The sequence below is a fragment of the Crinia signifera genome, chromosome 3 (genome assembly GCF_055691185.1).
Source record: "Crinia signifera chromosome 3, ASM5569118v1, whole genome shotgun sequence".
NCBI classification, from domain to species: Eukaryota; Metazoa; Chordata; class Amphibia; order Anura; family Myobatrachidae; genus Crinia; species Crinia signifera.
This window is the reverse complement of record NC_139219.1, coordinates 318,832,323-318,859,507: the sequence shown is the minus strand read 5'-3', so window position 1 is coordinate 318,859,507 and position 27,185 is coordinate 318,832,323. Positions and strand designations below refer to the sequence as shown.

Genomic DNA, 27,185 nt, shown 5'->3' with positions numbered 1-27,185 from the left:
TGTCTATTCCCTGCTCTGCAGCGCCGGGCAGGGGGACTCCCAACTGCCCCTCCCCCACTGTGGGACAATGCCGGCCCCAGGTGGGACCCAGGACCGTCCCCCCAAAAAATGGGACGGTCCAGCGAAAAGCAGTATAGTTCGGAGGTACAGTATGAGTAAAACCCAATTGTTTCTGGCCGTTAAAGCACCTTTCATTGTATTCTCTTGTTGGTACCCAACACTGTCAATGAGGAAACCCAACATCAGGACCTTTGTTCAGACTTTGATGTTGAAGTTCCGTGTTGGATCGACACATCAGATTAATATAACTGGTACAAGGCATAGGACGAGATGTACTAAGCCTTGAAAAGTGATAAAATGGAGAGTGATAACCCACCAACGAATTACCATATATACTCGAGTTTAGGCCTACTTTTTCAGAGCATTTTTTTATGCTGAAAAAGCCCCCCCTGGGCTTATACTCGAGTGCGGGTCTCACTTGAGTCATTAAGTTTTTCCCCAGTTTTTTTGTTGTAAAATTAGGTGCCTCGGCTTATATTCGGGTCGACTTATACTCAAGTATATACGGTAGTTCCTAACTGTAATTTTTTTAAACTCAGCCTGTAGCATGGCAGTTAGCAGTTAATTGGCCGGTACTTTATCACTCCTTATTTTATCACTTTTCAAGCTTAGTACAGTACATCTGGCCCATAGTCTTCAATGACAGTAATAGCAATGTATTAGTATAATGTAGTACCCGGTTATTTACTCACCGATACGCAGCTCCCCACCGGCTATGAGTATGCAGGAAACGCTCAGTACATTACTAGAGTGGGCAGGAAACACCAGGGTCCCAATAACGTACAGCCCACCAAGCGGAGGCAGGGCAATATCAACCACCACGGTTCTGTCTAGGAGATAGCAATGACAAGCATCCATTACATTTAATATACAGTTTTCATGATAAATTGTCTGTTACGGAAAAAGAGATAAAACCAATGACAATAACAACTGGTACCTGGCGATGTAGTAATAGAATAACACACAAGTACTACAGCAGCAGGGAAGTGGCACTGTGCCGTGTTCTTACTGCAATAGCTTATAGTGCAGAGTATATAAAGCATAGGTAGTTCATGAAGTGGATCATCATCCTGCTGTCAGATTCTGGCGGGATTTGGATCCTATATAAGTCCCCGCTGATCGGCACCATCTTCACTCCAGGATAGGAGAGTGGGAGACTGTCTGTGGGTGGTGGCATGGAGTGGGTCCTTCCTGTGTGTGATATCTTATTCCTGGGTGCTGCCACTGTCTGCCCTATAACCGGGTGCTGCCCCTGTCTGCCCTATAACTGGGTGCTGCTACTGTCTGCCCTATAACTGGGTGCTGCCACTGTCTGCCCTATAACTGGGTGCTGCCACTGTCTGCCCTATAATCGGGTGCTGCCGCTATCTGCCCTATAACTAGGTGCTGCTACTGTCTGCCCTATAACCGGGTGCTGCCCCTGTCTGCCCTATAACTGGGTGCTGCTACTGTCTGCCCTATAACTGGGTGCTGCCACTGTCTGCCCTATAACTGGGTGCTGCCACTGTCTGCCCTATAACCGGGTGCTGCCGCTATCTGCCCTATAACTGGATGCTGCCACGGTCTGCCCTATAACTGGGTGCTGCCACGGTCTGCCCTATAACTGTGTGCTGCCACGGTCTGCCCTATAACTGTGTGCTGCCACTGTCTGCCCTATAACTGGGTGCTGCCGCTGTCTGCCCTATAACTGGGTGCTGCCACTATCTGCCCTATAACTGGGTGCTGACACTGTCTGCCCTTTAACTGGGTGCTGACACTGTCTGCCCTTTAACCGGGTGCTGCCGCTGTCTGTCCTATAACCGGGTGCTGCCACTGTCTGCCCTATAACTGGGTGCTGCCACTGTCTGCCCTATAACTGGGTGCTGCCACTGTCTGCCCTATAACTGGGTGCTGACACTGTCTGCCCTATAACCGGGTGCTGCCACTGTCTGCCTTATAACCGGGTGCTGCCACTGTCTGCCCTATAACTGGGTGCTGCCACTGTCTGCCCTATAACTGGGTGCTGCCACTATCTGCCCTATAACTGGGTGCTGACACTGTCTGCCCTTTAACCGGGTGCTGACACTGTCTGCCCTATAACCGGGTGCTGCCACTGTCTGCCTTATAACCGGGTGCTGACACTGTCTGCCCTTTAACCGGGTGCTGCCGCTGTCTGCCCTTTAACCGGGTGCTGCCGCTGTCTGTCCTATAACCGGGTGCTGCCACTGTCTGCCCTATAACCGGGTGCTGCCACTGTCTGCCCTATAACCGGGTGCTGACACTGTCTGCCCTATAACCGGGTGCTGCCACTGTCTGCCTTATAACCGGGTGCTGCCACTGTCTGCCCTATAACTGGGTGCTGCCACTGTCTGCCCTATAACTTAGTGCTGCCACCATCTGCCCTATAATTGGGTGCTGCCACTGTCTGCCCTATAACCGGGTGCTGCTGCTATCTGCCCTATAACTGGGTGCTGCCACTGTCTGTCCTATAACTGGGTGTTGCTACTGTCTGCCCTATAACTGGGTGCTGCCACGGTCTGCCCTATAACTGTGTGCTGCCACTGTCTGCCCTATAACTGGGTGCTGCCGCTGTCTGCCCTATAACTGGGTGCTGCCGCTGTCTGCCCTATAACTGGGTGCTGCCACTATCTGCCCTATAACTGGGTGCTGACACTGTCTGCCCTTTAACCGGGTGCTGACGCTGTCTGCCCTTTAACCGGGTGCTGCCGCTGTCTGCCCTTTAACCGGGTGCTGCCGCTGTCTGTCCTATAACCGGGTGCTGCCACTGTCTGCCCTATAACCGGGTGCTGCCACTGTCTGCACTATAACGGGGTGCTGCCACTGTCTGCCCTATAACCGGGTGCTGACACTGTCTGCCCTATAACCGGGTGCTGCCAATGTCTGCCTTATAACCGGGTGCTGCCACTGTCTGCCCTATAACTGGGTGCTGCCACTGTCTGCCCTATAACTGGGTGCTGCCACTGTCTGTCCTATAACCGGGTGCTGCCACTGTCTGCCCTATAACCGGGTGCTGCCACTGTCTGCCCTATAACCGGGTGCTGACACTGTCTGCCCTATAACCGGGTGCTGCCACTGTCTGCCTTATAACCGGGTGCTGCCACTGTCTGCCCTATAACTGGGTGCTGCCACTGTCTGCCCTATAACTTAGTGCTGCCACCATCTGCCCTATAATTGGGTGCTGCCACTGTCTGCCCTATAACCGGGTGCTGCTGCTATCTGCCCTATAACTGGGTGCTGCCACTGTCTGCCCTATAACTGGGTGCTGCCACTGTCTGCCCTATGACTTAGTGCTGCCACTATCTGCCCTATAATTGGGTGCTGCCACTGTCTGCCCTATAACCGGGTGCTGCCGCTATCTGCCCTATAACTGGGTGCTGCCCCTGTCTGCCCTATAACTGGGTGCTGCCACTGTCTGTCCTATAACTGGGTGCTGCTACTGTCTGCCCTATAACTGGGTGCTGCTACTGTCTGCCCTATAACTGGGTGCTGCCACGGTCTGCCCTATAACTGTGTGCTGCCACTGTCTGCCCTATAACTGGGTGCTGCCACTGTCTGCCCTATAACTGGGTGCTGCCACTGTCTGCCCTATAACTGGGTGCTGCCACTGTCTGCCCTATAACTGGGTGCTGCCACTGTCTGCCCTATAACTTAGTGCTGCCACTATCTGCCCTATAATTGGGTGCTGCCACTGTCTGCCCTATAACCGGGTGCTGCTGCTATCTGCCCTATAACTGGGTGCTGCCCCTGTCTGCCCTATAACTAGGTGCTGCCACTGTCTGTCCTATAACTGGGTGCTGCCGCTGTCTGCCCTTTAACTGGGTGTTGCCACGGTCTGCCCTATAACTGGGTGCTGCCACGGTCTGCCCTATAACTGTGTGCTGCCACTGTCTGCCCTATAACTGGGTGCTGCCACGGTCTGCCCTATAACTGTGTGCTGCCACTGTCTGCCCTATAACTGGATGCTGCCACTGTCTGCCCTATAACTGTGTGCTGCCGCTGTCTGCCCTATAACTGGGTGCTGCCACTGTCTGCCCTATAACTGGGTGCTGCCACTGTCTGCCCTATAACTGGGTGCTGCCGCTGTCTGCCCTATAACTTGGTGCTGCCACTGTCTGCCCTATAACTGGGTGCTGCCACTGTCTGCCCTATAACTGGATGCTGCCGCTGTCTGCCCTATAACTGGGTGCTGCCACTGTCTGCCCTATAACTGGGTGCTGCCACTGTCTGCCCTATAACTGGGTGCTGCCACTGTGTGCCCTATAACTGGGTGCTGCCACTGTCTGCCCCATAATTAGGTGCTGCCACTGCCTGCCCTATAACTGGGTGCTGCCACTGCCTGCCCTATAACTGGGTGCTGCCACTGTCTGCCCTATAACTGTGTGCTGCCACTGTCTGCCCTATAATTGGGTGCTGCCACTGTCTTCCCCATAATTAGGTTCTGCCTCTCTCTGCCCTATAACTGGGTGCTGCCACTGTCTGCCCTATAACTGGGTGCTGCCGCTGTCTGCCCTATAACTGGGTGCTGCCGTTGTCTGCCCTATAACTGGGTGCTGCCACTGTCTGCCCTATAACTGTGTGCTGCCACTGTCTGCCCTATAATTGGGTGCTGCCACTGTCTTCCCCATAATTAGGTTCTGCCACTCTCTGCCCTATAATTGGGTGCTGCCACTGTCTGCCCTATCACTGGGTGCTGCTACTGTCTGCCCTATAACTAGGTGTTGCCACTGTCTTCCCTATCACTGGGTGCTGCCACTGTCTGCCTTATAACTGGGTGCTGCCGCTTTCTACCCTATTACTGGGTGCTGCGCTATATAAGACACTGTAACGGAATCTGCTGCGCTATATAAGGCACTGTACCGGAATCTGCTGCGCTATATAAGACGCTGTAACGGAATCTGCTGCGCTATATAAGACGCTGTAACAGAATCTGCTGCGCTATATAAGACACTGTAATGGAATCTGCTGCGCTATATAAGACACTGTAGCGGAATCTGCTGCGCTATATAAGACACTGTAACGGAATCTGCTGCGCTATATAAGACACTGTAATGGAATCTGCTGCACTAAATAAGACACTGTAACGGAATCTGCTGCGCTATATAAGACACTGTAACGGAATCTGCTGCGCTATATAAGACACTGTAACGGAATCTGCTGCGCTATATAAGACGCTGTAACGGAATCTGCTGCGCTATATAAGGCGCTGTAACGGAATCTGCTGCGCTATATAAGACACTGTAACGGAATCTGCTGCGCTATATAAGACACTGTAACGGAATCTGCTGCGCTATATAAGACACTGTAACGGAATCTGCTGCGCTATATAAGACGCTGTAACGGAATCTGCTGCGCTATATAAGACACTGTAACGGAATATGCTGCGCTATCCACTGTAACGGAATCTGCTGCGCTATATGACACTGTAACGGAATATGTTGCGCTATATAAGGCACTGTAACGGAATCTGCTCCGCTATATAAGGCACTGTAACGGAATCTGCTGCGCTATATAAGACAATGTAACGGAATCTGCTGCGCTATATAAGACACTGTAACGGAATATGCTGCGCTATATAAGGCACTGTAACGGAATCTCCTCCGCTATATAAGGCACTGTAACGGAATCTGCTGCGCTATATAAGACACTGTAATGGAATCTGCTGCACTATATAAGACACTGTAACGGAATCTGCTGCGCTATATAAGACACTGTAACGGAATATGCTGCGCTATATAAGGCACTGTAACGGAATCTGCTGCGGTATATAAGGCACTGTAACGGAATCTGCTGCGCTATATAAGACACTGTAACGGAATCTGCTGCGCTATATAAGACACTGTAATGGAATCTGCTGCACTAAATAAGACACTGTAACGGAATCTGCTGCGCTATATAAGACACTGTAACGGAATCTGCTGCGCTATATAAGACGCTGTAACGGAATCTGCTGCGCTATATAAGGCGCTGTAACGGAATCTGCTGCGCTATATAAGACACTGTAACGGAATCTGCTGCGCTATATAAGACACTGTAACGGAATCTGCTGCGCTATATAAGACACTGTAACGGAATCTGCTGCGCTATATAAGACGCTGTAACGGAATCTGCTGCGCTATATAAGACACTGTAACGGAATATGCTGCGCTATCCACTGTAACGGAATCTGCTGCGCTATATGACACTGTAACGGAATATGCTGCGCTATATAAGGCACTGTAACGGAATCTGCTCCGCTATATAAGGCACTGTAACGGAATCTGCTGCGCTATATAAGACACTGTAACGGAATCTGCTGCGCTATATAAGACACTGTAACGGAATATGCTGCGCTATATAAGGCACTGTAACGGAATCTGCTCCGCTATATAAGGCACTGTAACGGAATCTGCTGCGCTATATAAGACACTGTAATGGAATCTGCTGCACTATATAAGACACTGTAACGGAATCTGCTGCGCTATATAAGACACTGTAACGGAATATGCTGCGCTATATAAGGCACTGTAACGGAATCTGCTGCGGTATATAAGGCACTGTAACGGAATCTGCTGCGCTATATAAGACACTGTAACGCACAGGTCTTCAACCTGTGGCCCTCCAGATGTTGTGGAACTACATGTCCTAGCATGCCCTGACAGTTTTGGCATGCTCTTAGAGGAAAAAATGTGGCAATGCATGTTGGAACATGTAGTTTCACAACATCTGGAGGGCCACAGGTTGAAGACCCATGCTGTAACGGAATCTGCTGCGCTATATAAGACACTGTAACGGAATATGCTGCGCTATATAAGGCACTATAACGGAATCTGCTGCGCTATATAAGACGCTGTAACGGAATCTGCTGCGCTATATAAGACACTGTAACGGAATCTGCTGCGCTATATAAGACACTGTAAAGGAATCTGCTGTGCTATATAAGACACTGTAACGGAATCTGCTGCGCTATATAAGGCACTGTAATGGAATCTGCTGCGCTATATAAGGCACTGTAACGGAATCTGCTGCGCTATATAAGACACTGTAACGGAATCTGCTGCGCTATATAAGACACTATAACGGAATCTGCTGCGCTATATAAGACGCTGTAACGGAATCTGCTGCGCTATATAAGACACTGTAACGGAATATGCTGCGCTATCCACTGTAACGGAATCTGCTGCGCTATATAAGACACTGTAACGGAATATGCTGCGCTATATAAGACACTGTAACGGAATCTGCTGCACTATATAAGACACTGTAACGGAATCTGCTGCGCTATATAAGGCACTGTAACGGAATCTGCTCCGCTATATAAGGCATTGTAACGGAATCTGCTGCGCTATATAAGGCACTGTAACGGAATCTGCTGCGGTATATAAGGCACTGTAACGGAATCTGCTGCGCTATATAAGACACTGTAACGCACAGGTCTTCAACCTGTGGCCCTCCAGATGTTGTGGAACTACATGTCCTAGCATGCCCTGACAGTTTTGGCATGCTCTTATAGGAAAAAATGTGGCAATGCATGTTGGAACATGTAGTTTCACAACATCTGGAGGGCCACAGGTTGAAGACCCATGCTGTAACGGAATCTGCTGTGCTATATAAGACACTGTAATGGAATATGCTGCGCTATATAAGGCACTGTAACGGAATCTGCTGCGCTATATAAGGCACTGTAACGGAATCTGCTGCGCTATATAAGACGCTGTAACGGAATCTGCTGCGCTATATAAGACACTGTAACGGAATCTGCTGCGCTATATAAGACACTGTAACGGAATCTGCTGCGCTATATAAGACACTGTAACGGAATCTGTACATATGAATGGATAGAGAAGTTCAAAGAAGGCAGCACAAGTGTCAGCCATGAAGAAGGAGCCAGACTCACATCCATGTTCACGACTGATGAGAACAATCAACGTGAACTGATTCTGTTGAATAGACATATTGCCCCCAATCGGACTATCACCTGTTTGGTCCTCTGAAAGAAGCCCTAATAGCACAAAGAGTCATGTCTGATGAAGAAGTGAAGACAGTCATGCATTTGTAGCTCACAGCTCAGCCAAAAACATTTTTTTCATGTGGGAATACAAAAGATTGTTAACGGATGCACAAAGTGTATTGAAAATCTGGAAGAATATGTTGAAAAATAATGTGTTCTGAGAGTTGATTAACAAAAATTCTACAACCAGAGTGCGGAATTTTTTTAAATAAAACCCCTTCTTGTTACTATTCCATTATTTTTCAACTGTCATTTGTTAACCTGTGATTACAGATTCCTGGCACCCTTCTTGCACCATCAGCATCCTGTCATGTACGACACGAGTCGTCATTACGCTATCTAATTGGTTCGCAGGCAAAAAGAAATCAACAGAACAAATGCGTTCCGACAAATCAACCGCTGCAAACAAAACAAAATCACGACTAAACTTAACAACCACGACGACAGAAAAAACGATGCACAGATGCAAAAAAAATTTAAAAAATATATAAAATGACAGGCACCTTAAAAAGTCGTCCGACAGGAACCGGGTTTTAAAAATGATAATTCGCAGGTACACGATGAATGTTAAGTGTACAAGTTTGAAAACTCGCTAATGACTGCGACGCTGACATCAAATGCCTTTGATCAGCCCTATTTCTATATAAAACATCATAGCATGCCATTCAATGGAAATCAGGTCTAACAGAACAGCTATTATGTAAGATACAGTACTTTGGCATTCATCTCTTCAAACAGAGAAAGTTCAAAGAAAAACGCAAAATGAATAACAGAGTGAATTCCAACACTAAAAAAAAAAAACTAGAAGAAGAAGAAGAGCCGGAGGCTATGTGATATCATATCTATACCCTTCAAAACAACATTCCTTTCGCTCAGAATTAGAACATATTTTCATTCCAGCCGATATGTCTCGTGTCAGAAATGTGTCATATTGAAAATCTGGAAATACATCTCCTCAATTTGGGGTTTTAGGAAGCTTCAGTAATAATATTTTTCATTATCTGTGTTTGGATGGCAGCTGCCGAGGAACACAGAAGATGATTTCCGGTTGAATGTCAGATAAGGAAGAGAGTATGAAAACAAAGTTTAAAGGTTGCGATGGAGGGGGGGTCTTAAAAAAATTTAAAACTAGCTGACGTGTAATTTATTATTACGTAACGTTAAGTTACAAGAAGTATTTACAATTTTTAGCATTGATAATTTTGAATGAAATATAAAACTTTTAAGGGGGTACAGAAAAAAAGAAAAAGATGGGAAAGGGGTTAAAAGGGGAGGGGAACTATTGAGATCTTGGGAAAGGTTATCCAATTGGGAATAATACTGTAGTATTCACATGTTTAACAGAATTGCGTTTTGCCATCTTTGAATTGACAAAAAAAAACCCCAATAAGAATATTCCTTGTCTTAAATATCTTTTTTAACTTCAGATGTCGCTGCTGATATTTCTGCCTATCGGAAGGTTCATGTAACAAGGAAGGTGTGCAAATCTGCACAGGATTCTGGAGAACTGCAGAAGTGTATCTTTACTACCTGCAATCATAATGTCCAGTGGTATCTGGATGATAGGTGGACAGTCTCTAGGTAGGGAGTCAATAGGTTGACATCAAAGAGTCAACATGCACAAAGACATCAGTAACAAATTGTCGCCAGGCAGAAGGCCGACGGTGAGATACGGTTGACATTAATAAAGGGTCAACAAAAGCAACAAGACAATGGTCAACACATAAAAATGTCAGCATGGGTTTTGTAAATTTTTGGGACTTTTGATAGGGCAGGCTATATAATGTGTCACATATTGCCGTACCTTATATTTGCATACTTCTTAATGGACAGATGTATTTATGATTATGCAGAAATTAGGATTTTAGGGGCCAACGTTCAGGGGTGTGGTCAGCCTACAAAATGTGCCACAGAGGATTGGGTAACAATTATAGAGTGCAAGATCTGGGCCATTGGTGTGCAGCCATTGTGTATATATATATATATATATGTATGTATATATATATACATAGAACAGAATATCAGACGGCACTCCGGCAACTTAAAAAGAATAAGACAGAGACCTGTTTCTTATATAGTTTCGAGATTTTTAATCTTGTCATCAGGATCCTGATAACGAGATTAAAAGTCTTGAAACGTTGATATAAGAAACAGGTCTCTGTCTTATTCTTTTTAAGTTGCCGGAGTGCCGTCTGATATCCTGTTCTGCATAGTGGAATCCGGTGTGGGGGTTACCAGAGGAAGGCACCTGGTGCCATTGCCAGGAACTGAGCTGTGGAGTGGCGGCCTAACATTGGGCCTTATTCTGGTCGATGCGTACATTTCCGAATACTTTCGGATGGCGTTTTTTAGCCATCTGCGAATGCGTGGGGAACGCTATGCGCATGTGCCACGTATGGTCTCCGTACTTGTACTCCCCAATACCGTACAGAAATGTGCACCGCAATCACTCGTGAAATATGGGCGTATTATGGGCGTCATTCGGAACTACACAGGGGCGTACTTTCAAAGTGGGCTAAACTGGGCGGAAACATGGGCGGACACAAGTTAGTGCACTAATTCTGGTAGGCGTGCATTCGGACAGCACACCGAATGCACGCGAACAAAAAGGCAAGAAATATGCGGTGTCCATAAGCAAGTATTGCTTTGCAGACACCACTCGTTCATGCGCTAGGCAATCGGAACGCCTAATCACTACAACCAATGTCAGGTGAACACAATACAATCCACTCCTTTACTCATTACACATTAATTACACGCTTGTCACTGCTTCAATTGGAACCATTGCAGCTTAAATGGACCATTACTAAACACACACATATATGCTGCACTTTTCACACACTTTTACACTGCAAAAAATGGACACAACTTAATATTAATAATAGAAATACACATGTCACTTCTACATGTATCAATTAAACCACACATTTGGGGGCAAAAAAAAAAAAAATTATTACCAGAACTTATAAAATAAAATGGAAACCGTAACAAATTAAAAGGTACCATGCCAGGAATATAAATAAAAAATATATAATAAATACATGATTTTTTGACATACATAGCCACAGCAGAATCATTAGGAACACATCAGGTGGCTTCACAACAAAAGTATAGCACCAACACTTCATGTACAGCAGACAGTAATGGTAGCCGAAAGAGGGCAACAGGGGAACCAAACAGGACATTCGAAACGAGGGCAAATGTGGGTACCCTCTGCACGGAATTGGACACAGGAAGCTGACACACACAGCTCAATGAAAGATTTGGGAAGACATAAGGGTGGAGATTAATGCGGACACAAGTTCATTTGCGGGCACGTTTGCCCCTGGTAGGCTCCTTGCCACGTGCAGCAGCTCTTCGGCCACGGCCACGTTCTGATTATGGGCCAGGTGGAGCAGATGCTGGTGAGGGGGGGGGGATGGTGTTCCCCCTCTGCCAGCAGGGAGTGCTGCTGGTGGGAATGCACCAGAAACGGATGACAATAGGACCCTATTGCTGGCAACTAGCTCCACCATAAGCTCATTATGGTGGAGGAGGAGGTCATTTTGGCGCAGGGCTTGATCAGCCAGCACCTGCAGGCTAGCAGCAATTGATTGCTGGGTGGCAGCCATAGCCTGCAGGCTCCCAGCGATAGTCTGGTGGGTGCTGACCAAACCCTGCAAGACCTCCTCGGTCCTACGCATCCGCTCTGATGCCAAGTCTCCCTGCTGGTGAATATGGGAAAGCACCTGCACCCACCTGTCGAATTCGGCCTCGGGCGGTGGCTGCTGCTGCTGCACGGGCCTGGCACTGGTGGCAGGTGGCACAGACTCCTCAACCTCAAGAAATTCTTGACCAAGCGGTGGGGATGCTGGTGAAAGAGAAAATTACAATTACAACACATTCCATGCAAAATTAGGACCAGCTACTTATGGCATGGCAAATAATTACCTTCAAGAAAAGAAGCCAAGACTTCCGCTGGGGCCTCGCTATCGATGGTGCTCACCCCCCGGACCTCCTTTACTGCAATGCAGCACTCTGTCATCTCCTCCAGGGGGGTGAGCTTCAGCTTTCCAGGCATGGGGCCAGCCCCAGAGGTGTGGCTGTGTTCCCACCGCTGGGTCAATTTCTTCTTGAGGTTGGTTTTGAAGTCGTGCCACCTGCAATCAAAGTTTACATATTACTACATGTCACTCCTCATGTTTGCTGTAGCACACATTGCAATCTGCAACAGATGACAACATATGCTTCATTACACACAACTTACATTCAATGAAAATATAAAAACAACCCTTAGAAGATACATTCACACTCACCCTACAATAACTATTGATTAAATGACATGGCAAACATGTCTGTGGCTCCAAGCAACGTGACCGGCCATTGACCAACTCCATCTAACATCTAATGTAAACATTACTGGTCTTGTACTGCTCAAATGTAACACACATGAACTTGCCTCTTCTTAACGTGCTCCGTCTCATGAACTTGTGGAGCCACCGCATTAATTTCCGCCGTTATGTCCTCCCAAATCTTCCATCTCCTTGTGTGTGTCAACCTGTCCTGTGGACACTCGATCCAATCCCGTGCGCGGGGTACCAGGATGGCAAGCTCCTGCGCTTCGAATGCCATGTTTCTGTTGCTCGGTTCCTCTGTTGCCCTATTTCGGCCACTGCCACCGACACGGCCACTGCCACCGACACGGCCACTGCCACGGCCACCTGTCGCTGTACTCGAAGTGCTGGCCAGGCTACTCTGTTGTGAAGCCACCTGTTGTGTTCCCAATGATTCTGCTGAGGCTGAAGATGGGCCAGCTGCCGATTGGCCTGATGTAGATGGCCCATCTGGCTGCTGTTCTCCCAATGGCTGGTCTGGGTTGAGGGGGACATAGCTGGTGTTGGAGTCCATGTGGGCAAACAGGTCCTGCAACACCTGCTCTTCCTCAGATTGTGAGCCAGCCATGTTTGCAACAACATTGCAGTTTTGTAACACACCTTTATATCCTATTTCTGTAATTGGCGTACATCAGCGACACCCTGTGTTCCGTACGGCAGCGTAGACCGTGCGGCGCATAGGCCACGCCCCTACCTGCGGAAAATACAAATTAAAAACCTGGCAAACTTAGTAAGTCTGATTTAGTAGCTAATTGCAGATTTGTACTCCAATGACCAAATAAAACTGTGGTCAGACATGAAATGTATATGTGAATGTACATCTGTACTGTTCACTTGTTTGGTATGTAGTACAAATGACACTAACCATTCCATATGTAAATCCAGTCCACCACTTAGGCAATAGTAATCAGTGCTAGCATCCAAATCACATGTGAAAGGTCTCCAAATTCTGGCTTGATGCTAGGTACATTTCATTCAACATCTCTAGTGTGGCCCAGTAGAAGGTAAGTGTACACATGGCACCATGGCCTAATATTGGGAAAAGGTCTTGCACTATTTGCTATGTTTCTGCTGTATAGCTTTCACTATAATAAAGCAGTTTAGTACCTTGTAGAGTTAGGTGTAACTGGCTAGTGATGCAGACTATTTCACCTGTTGCTTTCACCCATGTTTGGTGAATGTAATAGATTATATATAATGGGTTGCCAACTTATTTCACCCTGTCTGTTTAGGAGATACTAAGTAATTGCATGGTCTGCTCAACTATGCAAAGGTACAGCAAGTGTGGGTTGGCGATGCAATGGGTTAGCCGTCTGTTGTGGCGCATACATGCTGTTAATGACAAAATGAACAATAAAGTTAATACCAAATATCACTCTGAACAACCAATTACAGGACATGATTGCTTGAATTGTGCCATTGCTAAGATGGCGGCCTATGGGAGAGCAGCCCCATTCTCTCCAGCGGAGCTGAGGGCACTGGTCTCCGTTATGGAGACCATGCTGGGGCGTGCGGGGCCCTTTATTACGAACAGACAAAAGCGCCAGGCGTATGCCGCAGCCCGCAGGCGCATATTCGCGCGCACCCAGGTGCCCAGGACCATCGCCCAGCTGGAGCGGCGATAGTCGGATCTGAGGCGCCGCCAGCCAGAAAAGCTCCAGCTAATACGGGCCAGCATTGCACGATGTAAGTGTTTACACATTAAATGGCCAATTGTACAATATTGCTTACATGACCTTTTTTAAACCAATAAGGGAACCTGGCTGATCATGAGTTAAACATGGCATACACTATATGTGTGGTACTTCCTGTTTGACACCCTGTAATGGTCATAAAATATGTAATTGTGTAGGATTATTGTTTGTGATGCTTACAATGGCCCAAATGTCACATCATAACTGCCATGTTACAGGCTGTGTTTTATAAAAGCCACTAAGGAGCTGATTGGCTGTACATTTATCTCTACTTATCACCTTTGGATTTATTGCTTGTTAAGGCTTAATACATCTGTCCAAATGACCCCTAATTGGCACTTTTTTTCTCTCAAACACAGCACGGGATCGAGCAAGACAGGCCCGGGAGGAGGCAGAGGCGGCCCAGGCCCAGGAGGAGGTCAGAGATGAGATGGACGAGGAGGTGGTGTTGGAGGAAGGGGGGGCGGAGGAAGTGGAGGCGGAGGAGGTGCCAGAGGAAGGGGAGGAAGTGGAGGAGGAGGTGTTGGCAGTGGAGGCGGAGGTGGTGCCAGTGGAGGAGGAGGAGGAGGTGCCAGCTGAGGAGGCCCCGGAAGAAGAGGAGGATGAGGAGGCCTGTGAGGTGGTGCAGGCGGCCGAAAGTGGTATGTATACATAAAAAATCATTATTCCTTTTCTCATCTACTATTTGCTATGTAGCACTGGTGATTCAATTGTGTTTTAAAATACTATAAAGTCATATAACAAACAGGGTAGCAACAGACACACTGGTGCCCAAACCATCCCTTTCATCCTGGACACATATTAATGACACAGGTTGTGGGGATGGCTTTCAGGTCGATTTTAAGTGCCACTGTGTAGTTAATCTGTATCCTGGAAGAAAGGGATGACGTGCTCATGTAAGGGTTACATGTCCCTGCTGCAAGCGTACAATCTGTAGCCTCATATAGGTGAATAGAGTTTACAGGTGATTGATCTTTCTAAACTAGATTAAGTATGGCATAAATGGAGTATGGACAGGCGTGGCTTAGAATGGAGTAACAAGTGGTCAGTGCCCCTGGGCCCTCCTCTAGCTAAACACCCCCTGCGGTCTGCATGTATTGTTGGCACCATAATTGTGTGTTGATTTGGTCTTAGTAATGATTTTGGGCATGGGAGTGGGTTAGTGCTGCAGCTTCACCTAACTGGCATTATGACAATGATTTATGGAGCAGACCATCAGCAGGCAAGCCATGCTTGATTGCACAAATGTACTGTGCATTCCTGAGAGTTGACTAAGTCCCATGCCACGCTCCATCATATAACAGACACTGAGCGCTTTTTGATGAGTTGGTATTGGTGGAGCTCATGACATGCTTCTCAGAGCTTAGTCATGGGTGGGTTTGGATTCAGAAGGAGCACTATGACTGTGAGGTGTTCTACAGAGTAAAGGGTAGAGGGAAAAAAACAGGCTTTCCATCTAGGATATATGCATGTATGTATAGATGTATTTGTCATATATATAGTTATATATGTCTCTATATACATATATATATATATACATACACACACACCTGTCACCTTGCATTTATTTAATTTATGTATGACTATGTTAAATGTATGCATGAATATCATTACTAATTTGACCCTTTTTAACATGTCCACAGATGAGCCAGCCCAAGCAGAAGAGGGTCTACGTGGGGCCCTCTTGAGAATGAGGGACCACATGTGGCTGGTCATGGCCGATTTACAAGACCTTACCGACCTTATTTTGTAATTTTTTTTTTTTTCATTAAAAATTTTTGTTCTAGTTTTAATAAATAGTTTATTACAGTTCGAAGTTGTCTGTGTGTTTTGTTTACATTAAACAGTATATGTGTAAATTGTTTATACTCTTTTAAATTAGCAAAATGTACATACTGTATATAGATGTATGTTATGTTCACATGATGTAAGGGTTACTGTCTGTAATGAATGTAGTAGTAATGTGTTTCAGTATGTATTAGGATTTAATTGATTCCAATATAAAACAAGCACTTTTTAATGAGGTTGCCTAATTGCATAAGTGGGTCATGTGATCGATTTCTGTGCTCAGATAATAGTGTTGAATTTTGCGTAAATACACTGCATCGGTGCGTACGGCCAGGTTCCCGTACGTTCTGACGCGGTAAGACCGTGCTTACACTGTAAGACCGTGCCGAATCTGTGCGTGTCCACCGCACACGCAAGGTTTGTATGTCGTCCGTACACACGCCCTCTTCTTAAATAGTGAGTCCGTCTGAATGCGGTGGCTCGGTGGGCATTTCTACGGACGATGTCCGCACAGCGTGGCGTGCGGCCTGCTCCGTAAGAATTCGGGAAAGTACGCACCGATCAGAATAAGGGCCATTGTTTATATATATATACACACACACATGAGAAGCCATGCAGCTATGGGCCCATCGGCTGATCAAGCATATTAAGCATGTTAAAAATCCAAATCCCCTGATCCTGGCGGGGATCGTGGAAATGGTACATTTAGAACATGTTTCATTTCCCCAATCCGCCAACGGATTGCTGATCAACGTTGGTTGCTAACTGTTGGATCCAGTTGACAGATCGCCGCTTCTGATGGTTTCGGGGATCGGGACATAGTTACATAGTAGGTAAGGCTGAAAAAAGACTTGCGTCCATCTAGTTCAACCTGGTATAGATATCCATTGCTGATTTGGTAGGTTCTGATATTTTACAGACAGATTAGATTTCTTATTTGTACCCATGGATGTTTTTCTCCAGTAAATGTTTGTCCAACTTTGCCTTGAACGCATTTAATGAGCCAGCCGTTACCACCTCTCTGGGAAGAGAGTTCCAGAGTTTGACTGTTCTGACCGTAAAGAAATTCTTTCTACTAGCTGAATGAAATCTTTTTTCTTCTAATCTATACTCATGCCCTCGCCTCCTAGATTCCTTTCTAGTAGAAAAGAGGGTGCGTGACAGTTCCTTATATTGGCCCTTGATATACTTGTACATGTTGAGCATGTCCCCCCTTAATATGGGCACCTTAAGATGCACTGCCGATAATTACTCAACTGCATAAATATCGGGATTGCTGCCAATTATGAATCAAATTATGAATCCTTTTCCCCTAATGTAGAATGTTGGTACAACGTGGGCTTATGCAGCGTTAGACGTACATCTGTCTAATATGTGTAAATAGTTATTTCTGTACTGTGCAGTCAAAAAAACTGTGTACTCATACTGTACATACTGTATGCTAATGATGCCACATTAGGGGCCTGATTCAGTCCTGATCGCTGGTCTGCGAGTGCACGGAATGTCAGGGGCAGCGTTGACGTAAAACTGGACCTAGTCACATTTGCAGCTGTCAGTATCTCTGATGGCTCCTGGATGGCTGGTGCGCCCATACACAATGACGATGATCTGAATGGACTATTTAAATCAATGGGAAAAGTTTTGGTGCAAACAGCACTGCAGAGATTTCACATGTGATCTGCATATTATAATTATACAAACTTACAACGTCATTGGATAATGGGCGTTACAAAACGGCGCCGTCTTCGCAATAGTGCAACATACTGTAACTAGCCGCCACGTAGCAACCAAGGCAGCGGGTAGGGTCATTGCGGCAATGCCCATAGTCATGGATATCGGAGAGACTGGGGGGTAGATCGAGCATTAAATCAATTTATTTATTGATACTGATCAGATAAACACTTATTTGCAGCCTCTTCCTTTAGTGCCGGAAGGGAATCTCTGTGATTTGCCAACTACGGTGTAATGATGTGATTCATATCCCCCACATTGTTCTTTTTCAAAGATGAAATACGTGTCTTACTGTACATCTGTAAGAGATAACCTAAGGCAGACACTAAAGTTCTAAGGGGGATTACAGTACAGACTGGGTGGCTTGTGAATTACCAACAAGCTGGCGGACCGCAACGAGAAATCATAGTCATAATATAGAGTCTGGAAGCCCCAGGAAATGGTTATCAAGGTTTGGTTCTTGTAGAACTCTTGTTTTAGATGTACTTACTGGGTAAGATGAGAACATCATCTCCTGCCTGAGGTGTTGCTGAACTATGTCCTCCCCAGCCCTTGCCAACTCCTTCCCAAGACTCTGGAGAAGACCACTTGAGAACCGGATGGGGCTGAGGGCCGGACGCTGGGAAACATGAATTAAACAGAGATATTGAAGACATTAGTGGATGAATATGAACCAGCTGTGTGTTACACGGCTATGGGTACAAACGGCTCTGTTGCTAATTGCGTTGTACTTGCTATTTAAACAATTTTGCAACAAGTAACACAACTCACTCTAAAGATCACGGCGCGCCCTGTGGGACTCCAGGCCATAATCTGCGACCTTCCAGAGTCCCAGAGTCTATTTATTGTACAGTAAGTCATGCGATGTCTGTTTTTGGAAGATTGCTTCAGTATTACAGGAGATATTTGTTGTAAAGCAGCAGATATCAGAGATACATACCTCTCAACTGTCCTGTATTCAGTGCACAGTGCCCTTTTTTAGGACCATCCCACTGTCCCACTCCCACGGTGGGGTCTGGTCTTGGTGGGAGTAAACACAGCTGCAGATCAGCATGCAAGCAGCGATTAAGCGTTGGGTGAAAACTCTATTCATGCTAGTGAGTATCTCGTCAGGGGTGCCATAGAGAGTGAGACCTGCTCCTTTCCCTTAGGCTCCACACCATTTGTGGTTGAACGCACCATCAGAGTGCACAGTGTCCACTCCACTGACCACCAATGTTGGAAGGTATGGAGACATTTACCACAGTCACTTTCAATTGCAAAAGCTAACCCAATAGCCGGTTCTGTGAAAATGCCCAATTTATTCAGCTGGCCTCTGTAGCTGGCATCAAATTAAATGGTGTTAGCCAGAGGTGGCCAAACCTGTCAGCTAGATCTACCAACAGTTCATGTCTCTCAGGCAACCTGTGGATCTATAGTAGGAATAAATGCAGCAGGTTTGAAAATGTGACAGTTAGTAATAACTTCAGCTATGCACCTGCTAGGTGGTCTGGGAAATGTGACAGTTATTGTAGTAATGACTACAGCTGTGCACCAGCTAGGAAGTCTGGGTCATGTGACAGTTAGTAATGACTACATCTGTGCACCAGCTAGGTGACCTGGGGAATGTGACAGTTAGTAATGACTACAGCTGTGCACCAGCTAGGTGGTCTGAGGAATGTGACAGTTAGTAATGACTACACCTGGGCACCAGCTAGGTGATCTGGGAAATTTTACTGTTAGTAATGACTACAGCTGTGCACCAGCTAGGTGACCTGGGGAATGTGACAGTTAGTAATGACTACAGCTGTGCACCAGCTAGGTGGTCTGGGGAATGTGACAGTTAATAATGACTACACCTGGGCACCAGCTAGGTGATCTGGGAAATGTGACTGTTAGTAATGACTACAGCTGTGCACCAGCTAGGTGGTCTGGGAAATGTGACTGTTAGTAATGACTACAGCTGTGCACCAGCTAGGTGGTCTGGGAAATGTGACAGTTAGTAATGACTACACCTGTGCACCAGCTAGGTGACCTGGGAAATGTGACAGTTAGTAATGTCTGCACCTGTGCACCAGCTAGGTGATCTGGGGACTGTGACAGTTAGTAATTAGTACACCTGTGCACCAGCAAGGTAATATGGAAAACGTGTACCGTTGGTAGATTCCGAGGACCGGTTTGGCCCCCCCTGTTGTTAGCCATTGTAGCCTAGGAACTACATTTATACTCGTGTTATCCACTGAGGGATCTTTTCCAGCAGCCTATACTTTGCAGGGGCAATATGTACATTACTCCACACATTAGCGTGAGATCTAATGAGCGCCCCCGTCACCTTGCTTACATCGCCGCAGTCATACATAACGTGTGCTGATACCACTTCTTCCTCATACATTTACACCCTAATGACATGGGGAATGTTGCTGTATCCTATGTGGGGTGTTCTGAGAAGAGTTTATTCTGCAAGTGACTGAAGCTGAGTTATTTCTTGGTCCCACTATGAGGTTCTGGCTGTAGATTCACTAAATGTTGGTTTATCACAGATGACATAATGGGGATTAATGCTGTACAGGCCTGGTCACATTTCATAAACCAACAGTTAGTGAATAAACCCCACAGTTACATATGATGCCCTGTATGTACAGTGCCAGGTACCTGGTGTTGGTGGTGACATCATCTGCTCTGCTGTCAGTGTCACTCTTACTTGGCCTTCACCGGCAACTGTGACAAAAAGATAAAAGATCATATATAGGAGTTGATATATTTACCATGGTGGTTCAGTAATTAAGACCTCCCACATGTATAAAGGATTCAGAATCACTTGTAGTTTAGCACCTTTCACTACATAAAACTCGGTCTGTAGCTTCCTGCTGTCTCCATTCCCCTCCTCATATCATGTCACGGCCTCTGTCACATGCAGCCCTGTCCTCACTGACACATCCCTCATCTCCTAATATACTCTGTGCTGCTGGGGACCCTCCTCCTCCCACTATATAACTGTCAGTCTGTGGCTTCCTGCTGCCTCCATTCCCCTCCTCACATCATGTCACTGCCCCTGTCACATACAGCCCTGTCCTCACTGACATATCACGCATCTCCTGATATACTCTGTGCTGCTGGGGACCCTGCTCCTCCCACTATACAACCCACTACAACTCTCAGCCTGTGGCTTCCTGCTGCCTCCATTCCCCTCCTCACATCCTGTCACTGCCCCTGTCACATGCAGCCCTGTCCTCACTGACACATCACTCATCTCCTGATATACTCTGTGCTGCTGGGGACCCTCCTCCTCCAACTATATAACTGTCAGTCTGTGGCTTCCTGCTGCCTCCATTCCCCTCCTCACATCATGTCACTGCCCCTGTCACATGCAGCCCTGTCCTCACTGACACATCACTCATCTCCTAATATACTCTGTGCTGCTGGGGACCCTCCTCCTCCCACTATATAACGCTCAGTCTGTGGCTTCCTGCTGCCTCCATTCCCCTCCTCACATCATGTCACTGCCCCTGTCACATGCAGCCCTGCCCTCACTGACACATCCCTCATCTCCTGATATACTCTGTACTGCTGGGGACCCTCCTCCTCCCACTATATAACTGTCAGTCTGTGGCTTCCTGCTGCCTCCATTCCCCTCCTCACATCATGTCACTGCCCCTGTCACATGCAGCCCTGTCCTCACTGACACATCACTCATCTCCTGATATACTCTGTGCTGCTGGGGACCCTGCTCCTCCCACTATATAACTCTCAGTCTGTGGCTTCCTGCTGCCTCCATTCCCCTCCTCACATCATGTCACTGCCCCTGTCACATGCAGTCCTGTCCTCACTGACACATCACTCATCTCCTGATATACTCTATACTCTGTGCTGCTGGGGACCATGCTCCTCCCACTATATAACTGTCAGTCTGTGGCTTCCTGCTGCCTCCATTCCCCTCCTCACATCATGTCACTGCCCCTGTCACATGAAGCCCTGTCCTCACTGACACATCACTCATCTCCTGATATACTCTGTGCTGCTGGGGTCCCTGCTCCTCCCACTATATAACTGTCAGTCTGTGGCTTCCTGCTGCCTCCATTCCCCTCCTCACATCATGTCACTGCCCCTGTCACATGCAGTGATGTTCTCATTCATCTCCTGATATGCTCTGTGCTGCCGAGCACCCTGCTCCTTCCAGTATATATTTTTCAGTCCTCACTAACATATGCTTTGGAGTCCTGATTAGCAGGATTGAAGTTTTATTTCAAACTAGATATTTCTAGACAAAAGGTTGATAATAAAAGATGCTATAAGTGACTGTAGGGGGACCCTTCATAGAAACTGCTGAGCGTTTTATACACTTCTGGCCTGTGATACTAGTGCTCTGGGTATACACTTCTGGCCTGGGATAATAGTGCTCTGGGAATACACTTCTGGCCTGTGATACTAGTGCTCTGGGAATACACTTCTGGCCTGTGATACTAGTGCTCTGGTAATACACTTCTGGCCTGGGATACTAGTGCTCTGGGAATACACTTCTGGCCTGGGATATTAGTGCTCTGGGAATACACTTCTGCCAGTGATACTAGTGCTCTGGGTATACACTTCTGGCCTGGGATACTAGTGCTCTGGGAATACACTTCTGGCCTGTGATACTAGTGCTCTGGGAATACACTTCTGGCCTGGGATACTAGTGCTCTGGGAATACACTTCTGGCCTGGGATACTAGTGCTCTGAAAATACAATTCTGGCCTGTGATACTAGTGCTCTGGGAATATACTTCTGGCCTGGGATACTAGTGCTCTGGGAATACACTTCTGGCCTGTGATACTAGTGCTCTGGGAATACACTTCTGGCCTGGGATACTAGTGCTCTGGGAATACACTTCTGGCCTGTGATACTAGTGCTCTGGGAATACACTTCTGACCTGGGATACTAATGCTCTGAGAATACACTTCTGGCCTGGGATACTAGTGCTCTGGGTATACACTTCTGGCCTGTGAAACTAGTGCTCTGGGAATACACTTCTGGCCTGTGATACTAGTACTCTGGGAATACACTTCTGGCCTGGGATACTAGTGCTCTTTGAATACACTTCTGGCCTGGGATACTAGTGCTCTGGGTATACACTTCTGGCCTGTGATACTAGTGCTCTGGGTATACACTTCTGGCCTGGGATACTAGTGCTCTGGGTATACACTTCTGGCCTGGGATACTAGTGTCCTGGGAATACACTTCTGCCCTGTGATAATAGTGCTCTGGGAATACACTTCTGGCCTGGGATACTAGTGCTCTGGGAATACACTTCTGGCCTGGGATACTAGTGCTCTGGGAATACACTTCTGGCCTGTGATACTAGTGCTCTGGGAATACACTTCTGGCCTGGGATACTAGTACTCTGGGAATACACTTCTGGCCTGGGATACTAGTGCTCTGGGAATACACTTCTGGCCTGGGATACTAGTTCTCTGGGAATACACTTCTGGCCTGGGATACTAGTGTCCTGGGAATACACTTCTGGCCTGGGATACCAGTGCTCTGGGAATACACTTCTGGCCTGTGATACTAGTGCTCTGGGAATACACTTCTGGCCTGGGATACTAGTGCTCTGGGAATACACTTCTGGCCTGTGATACTAGTGCTCGGGGAACACACTTCTGGCCTGGGATACTAGTGCTCTGGGAACACACTTCTGGCCTGGGATACTAGTGCTTTGGGAATACACTTCTGGCCTGGGATACTAGTGCCACGGGAATACACTTCTGGCCTGGGATACTAGTGCCACGGGAATACACTTCTGGCCTGTGATACTAGTGCTCTGGGAATACACTTCTGGCCTGGGATACTAGTGCTCTAGGAATACACTTCTGGCCTGTCATAGTAGTGCTCTGGGAATACACTTCTGGCCTGGGATACTACTGCTCTGGGAATATACTTCTGGCCTGTGATACTAGTGCTCTGGGAATACACTTCTGGCCTGTGATACTAGTGCTCTGGGAATACACTTCTGGCCTGGGATACTAGTGCTCTGGGAATACACTTCTGGCCTGGGATACTAGTGCTCTGGGAATACACTTCTGGCCTGGGATACTAGTGCTCTGGGAATACACTTCTGGCCTGTGATAATAGTGCTCTGGGAATACACTTCTGGCCTGGGATACTAGTGCTCTGGGAATACACTTCTGGCCTGGGATACTAGTGTTCTGGGAATACACTTCTGGCCTGTCATAGTAGTGCTCTGGGAATACACTTCTGGCCTGGGATACTAGTGTTCTGGGAATACACTTCTGGCCTGTGATAATAGTGCTCTGGGAATACACTTCTGGCCTGGGATACTAGTGCTCTGGGAATACACTTCTGGCCTGTGATACTAGTGCTCTGCGAATACACTTCTGGCCTGTGATACTAGTGCTCTGGGTATACACTTCTGGCTGGGGTTACTAGTGCTCTGGGAATACACTTCGGAGCATTCCTCCCATCTGCAGATAATTTGCATCTGCTTTCATATATTTTAAATATGTGATGTCCCTAGAAATGGTGATCAGCATCAAAGACCTGACTCAACATATAATAATTTGCAGATCTTCATATGTCAAATAAAATTATTTCAGGAGTTTCTCCTATCTAATCAGGCCCTGTTCAGACAAGACCAGGCAGGGTGATACATAATGATACTTATTCTAGTTGCACTGGAGCACAATGTTTGTCTTCTGTGCATGTGCATTTCTGCACATGCGCTGTGTGCGAGTGGCCACGGCGAATAGAGTGTTCGCCGGGTGCTCGCACACAACAGTGCAGGTGGGGGGATGTGGGGAGGTGGGCCGGGGGATGCGCCCATGGGAACGCAAATTCGCCCTGCGAAGGGGGGAGGGCGGCAATGCGAACGGCGGGCTTAAAAAGACGCGCAGCCAGGGCTATTTTTCATCAGGCTCCAGCAGGAACTGAGGCCCTTATTCTAGTTCACTCTGTCAAAATATTTCTTAGATGGACAAAACCATGTGCACTGCAGGTGAGGCAGGTGTTACTTGTGCAGAGAGAATTGGATTTGGGTGGGGTTTTACTTCAAAGTGAGATCTATATTGCAGTGTAAAAATAAAGCAGCCAGTATTTACCCTGCACAGAAACAAAATGACTCACCCAAATCTAATTCTCTCTGCACATTTTAAATCTTCCCCCCTGCAGTGCACATGGTTTTGTCCATCTAAGAAAGATTTTGTCAGAAAGAGTGAAGTAGAATAAGGGCCTCAGTTCCTGCTGGAGCCTACTGAAAAATAGCCCTGCGCGCAGCTGCTGCGTGTCAACCAGAATAACCTCCACTATTCATTAAGTAGCTCTGATGAAAGCTAGAGCCAGCAACTGGAAATAATGTTTAGCCCATCGGGATCTTCTTTTTACCTAGATAGCTACAGTATAAAGGGGGAATGTGAAAGCAACATCTACTGGGACTGATTCTGGTTCACTTGCAAAAGCAGATTCTCTCTCTAATAGACAAAACCATGTGCACTGCAGGTGGGTCAGATGTAACATGTGTAGAGAGAGTTACATTTGGGTGTTATTTTGTTTCTGTGCAGAGTAAATACTGGCTGCTTTATTTTTACACTGCAATATACAGATGGAGCCGCTGTCATTCAGGCAGAGGATGGCAGAAGATTCGCCAGCCACCATCCCCCGCCAGCCGCCGGAAGGGGATTTGTGCGCACGAGACGCGCGTGCGTCCCCTTACAACAGAGCTCCCCGCTGGTAACCACTGTGTCACCGCCGTTCCCCGCTGCCCGATCCCACCTCCCTGCTCCCCCCCAAACCTGCCCATCTACCTAAAGCGGAGACGGGCAGGGATCGCGTCCTCCGCCGAAACGAAACTGGGATGCGCGTGCGTGTGGGACCCGCATGCGTATGGTACGCTCGTGTTTCCCATTCAGATGGAGCGCCGGCGCACCAGCGTGGGTCGGTCTGGCGAGCCCCGGATCTGAGCGAGAGGTGCCCCATCTGTATAGATATCAGTTTGAAGTACAAACCTCACCCAAATCGAACTCTCTCTGCATATGTTACATCTGCCCCACCTGCAGTGCACATGGTTTTGTCCATTAGAGAGAGAATTTGCTTTTACAAATGAACCAGAATCAGGTCCACTGTCCTTTATACAGGCCCACTGGAAGATGTACCACACAATTCACTTAGGTCCACTTGTAAATGAGGCCCAAAGCAGTTAGAAAGCTTGGCACATATAAACCATATGCTGTTACAATTCAAAGGGGGAAACTTATTAAGATGTGTATTCTACTTCACATGTGATATTGCTATGGGCAACCAATCAGATCCTCTCTACTATCTTGTAGAGGTTGTTAAATATATAAGAAGTATATTGTGAGGTAGAATACACATCTTAGTAAATTTCCCTCAAAATGTTTTATTAGAGACCTCAATGCATAGCTGCCTGCCCTCCCGCATCCTGCAGGAAGCTCCATTTTCAGCCATAAGTCTCCTGCTGCCTAGCATTGCATTTCTAATCTCACCAAATATTCAGACTCTGCGAGGGGTTAACCTAAGGAGTTTATGTGCAAGGACAGTGATTTGCTGTAGCTGCTCAGTATTCCCTGCATTATCCCACCTTGAGAGAACCCCCGATAGGAGAAATGGCATCACATGATAGCACAAAGTAATCCTATCTGTGCTTGTGTGCACTCATCTATATGCTGCTGCTGCTGCTAGTAAAGGATGTGCGTGTCCTTTTATTCGCACCAAAGGGAGAGTCTAAGGACTTGCCAAGCACCTCGGAGGGTGCTTGGCAAGGGTATCCCCACATTGATAGAAAAAGGGGGTTTGCATGAGGCCACAACTCTTCATGCAAGGCTCTTTCCTTCATCTGGAGCCCCCCCCCCCATCTTTCCTGTGAGATCCCAATATCATGTTATGCAAGTTGGGAGGTATGATGCAAGCACCAGGGTCCTGGGGAGCAGTGGCCATTTTCTTGTAGAATATATCCTCCATTTTATTCCACCTAGTGTTTTCGCCATAGTGGAAAGAGAGTGATGACATCACCGCTGTGATGACAGACAAGCCTCAGTGAGACTGCTAGACCATTCATGAGAGTCTCCCTGGTCCTAGAGACTTCCCAGTTGTCATGTACAGCAGGCACCTAACACTATTTGCACTGGTAACCATACTTGACTACCTACCCAGTTCAGCTGGAAGGCCCCTAAAAATAGGGAGCCAGGGAGCCCAGAATCCACCCACTTCTTTTTTGGGGTCCTCAGCTATTACATCACTCTGAAGGAAAACTGAGTCTTTATAGACTCGGGTCCCTGTGTGTTTCGATAAACACAAGTCAAAAGACAAGATCTCCTCTGCACAATGTATCGAAAGCGTATGATCGGTTTAGTTGCCCTTTAAAACCATAGTGTAGTAATCCTGTTTTACAGGTGACAACGAATGAGTGCGATCAATGCTTCCACGATGGGATGCCGATATTTGGCGCTCCCCACCTTTCCAGCCGCGCTGCTATAGTTGCCTTTTCCTGACAAAATATTTCACATCATTATTCCAAGTCATCAATCTTTGTTTGAGAAATGTGTAATTCTGTCCTCGGTGTTCCCA

At 47.0% G+C, this 27,185-nt stretch overlaps 1 protein-coding gene across 1 annotated transcript in view; it reads right to left on the bottom strand.

The window, feature by feature from the left end:
* The window catches only part of PKHD1 (PKHD1 ciliary IPT domain containing fibrocystin/polyductin), a 378,814-nt gene that overhangs the window by 123,933 nt on the left and 227,696 nt on the right, over positions 1-27,185 (bottom strand). Inside the window, exons 41-43 of the mRNA XM_083175049.1 lie at positions 20,265-20,330; positions 18,124-18,252; positions 753-890 (exon numbers count right to left, since the gene is read on the bottom strand). Of these exons, the coding sequence (XP_083031175.1) occupies positions 753-890; positions 18,124-18,252; positions 20,265-20,330 (333 nt within the window). The remainder of the gene's footprint in view (positions 1-752; positions 891-18,123; positions 18,253-20,264; positions 20,331-27,185) is intronic.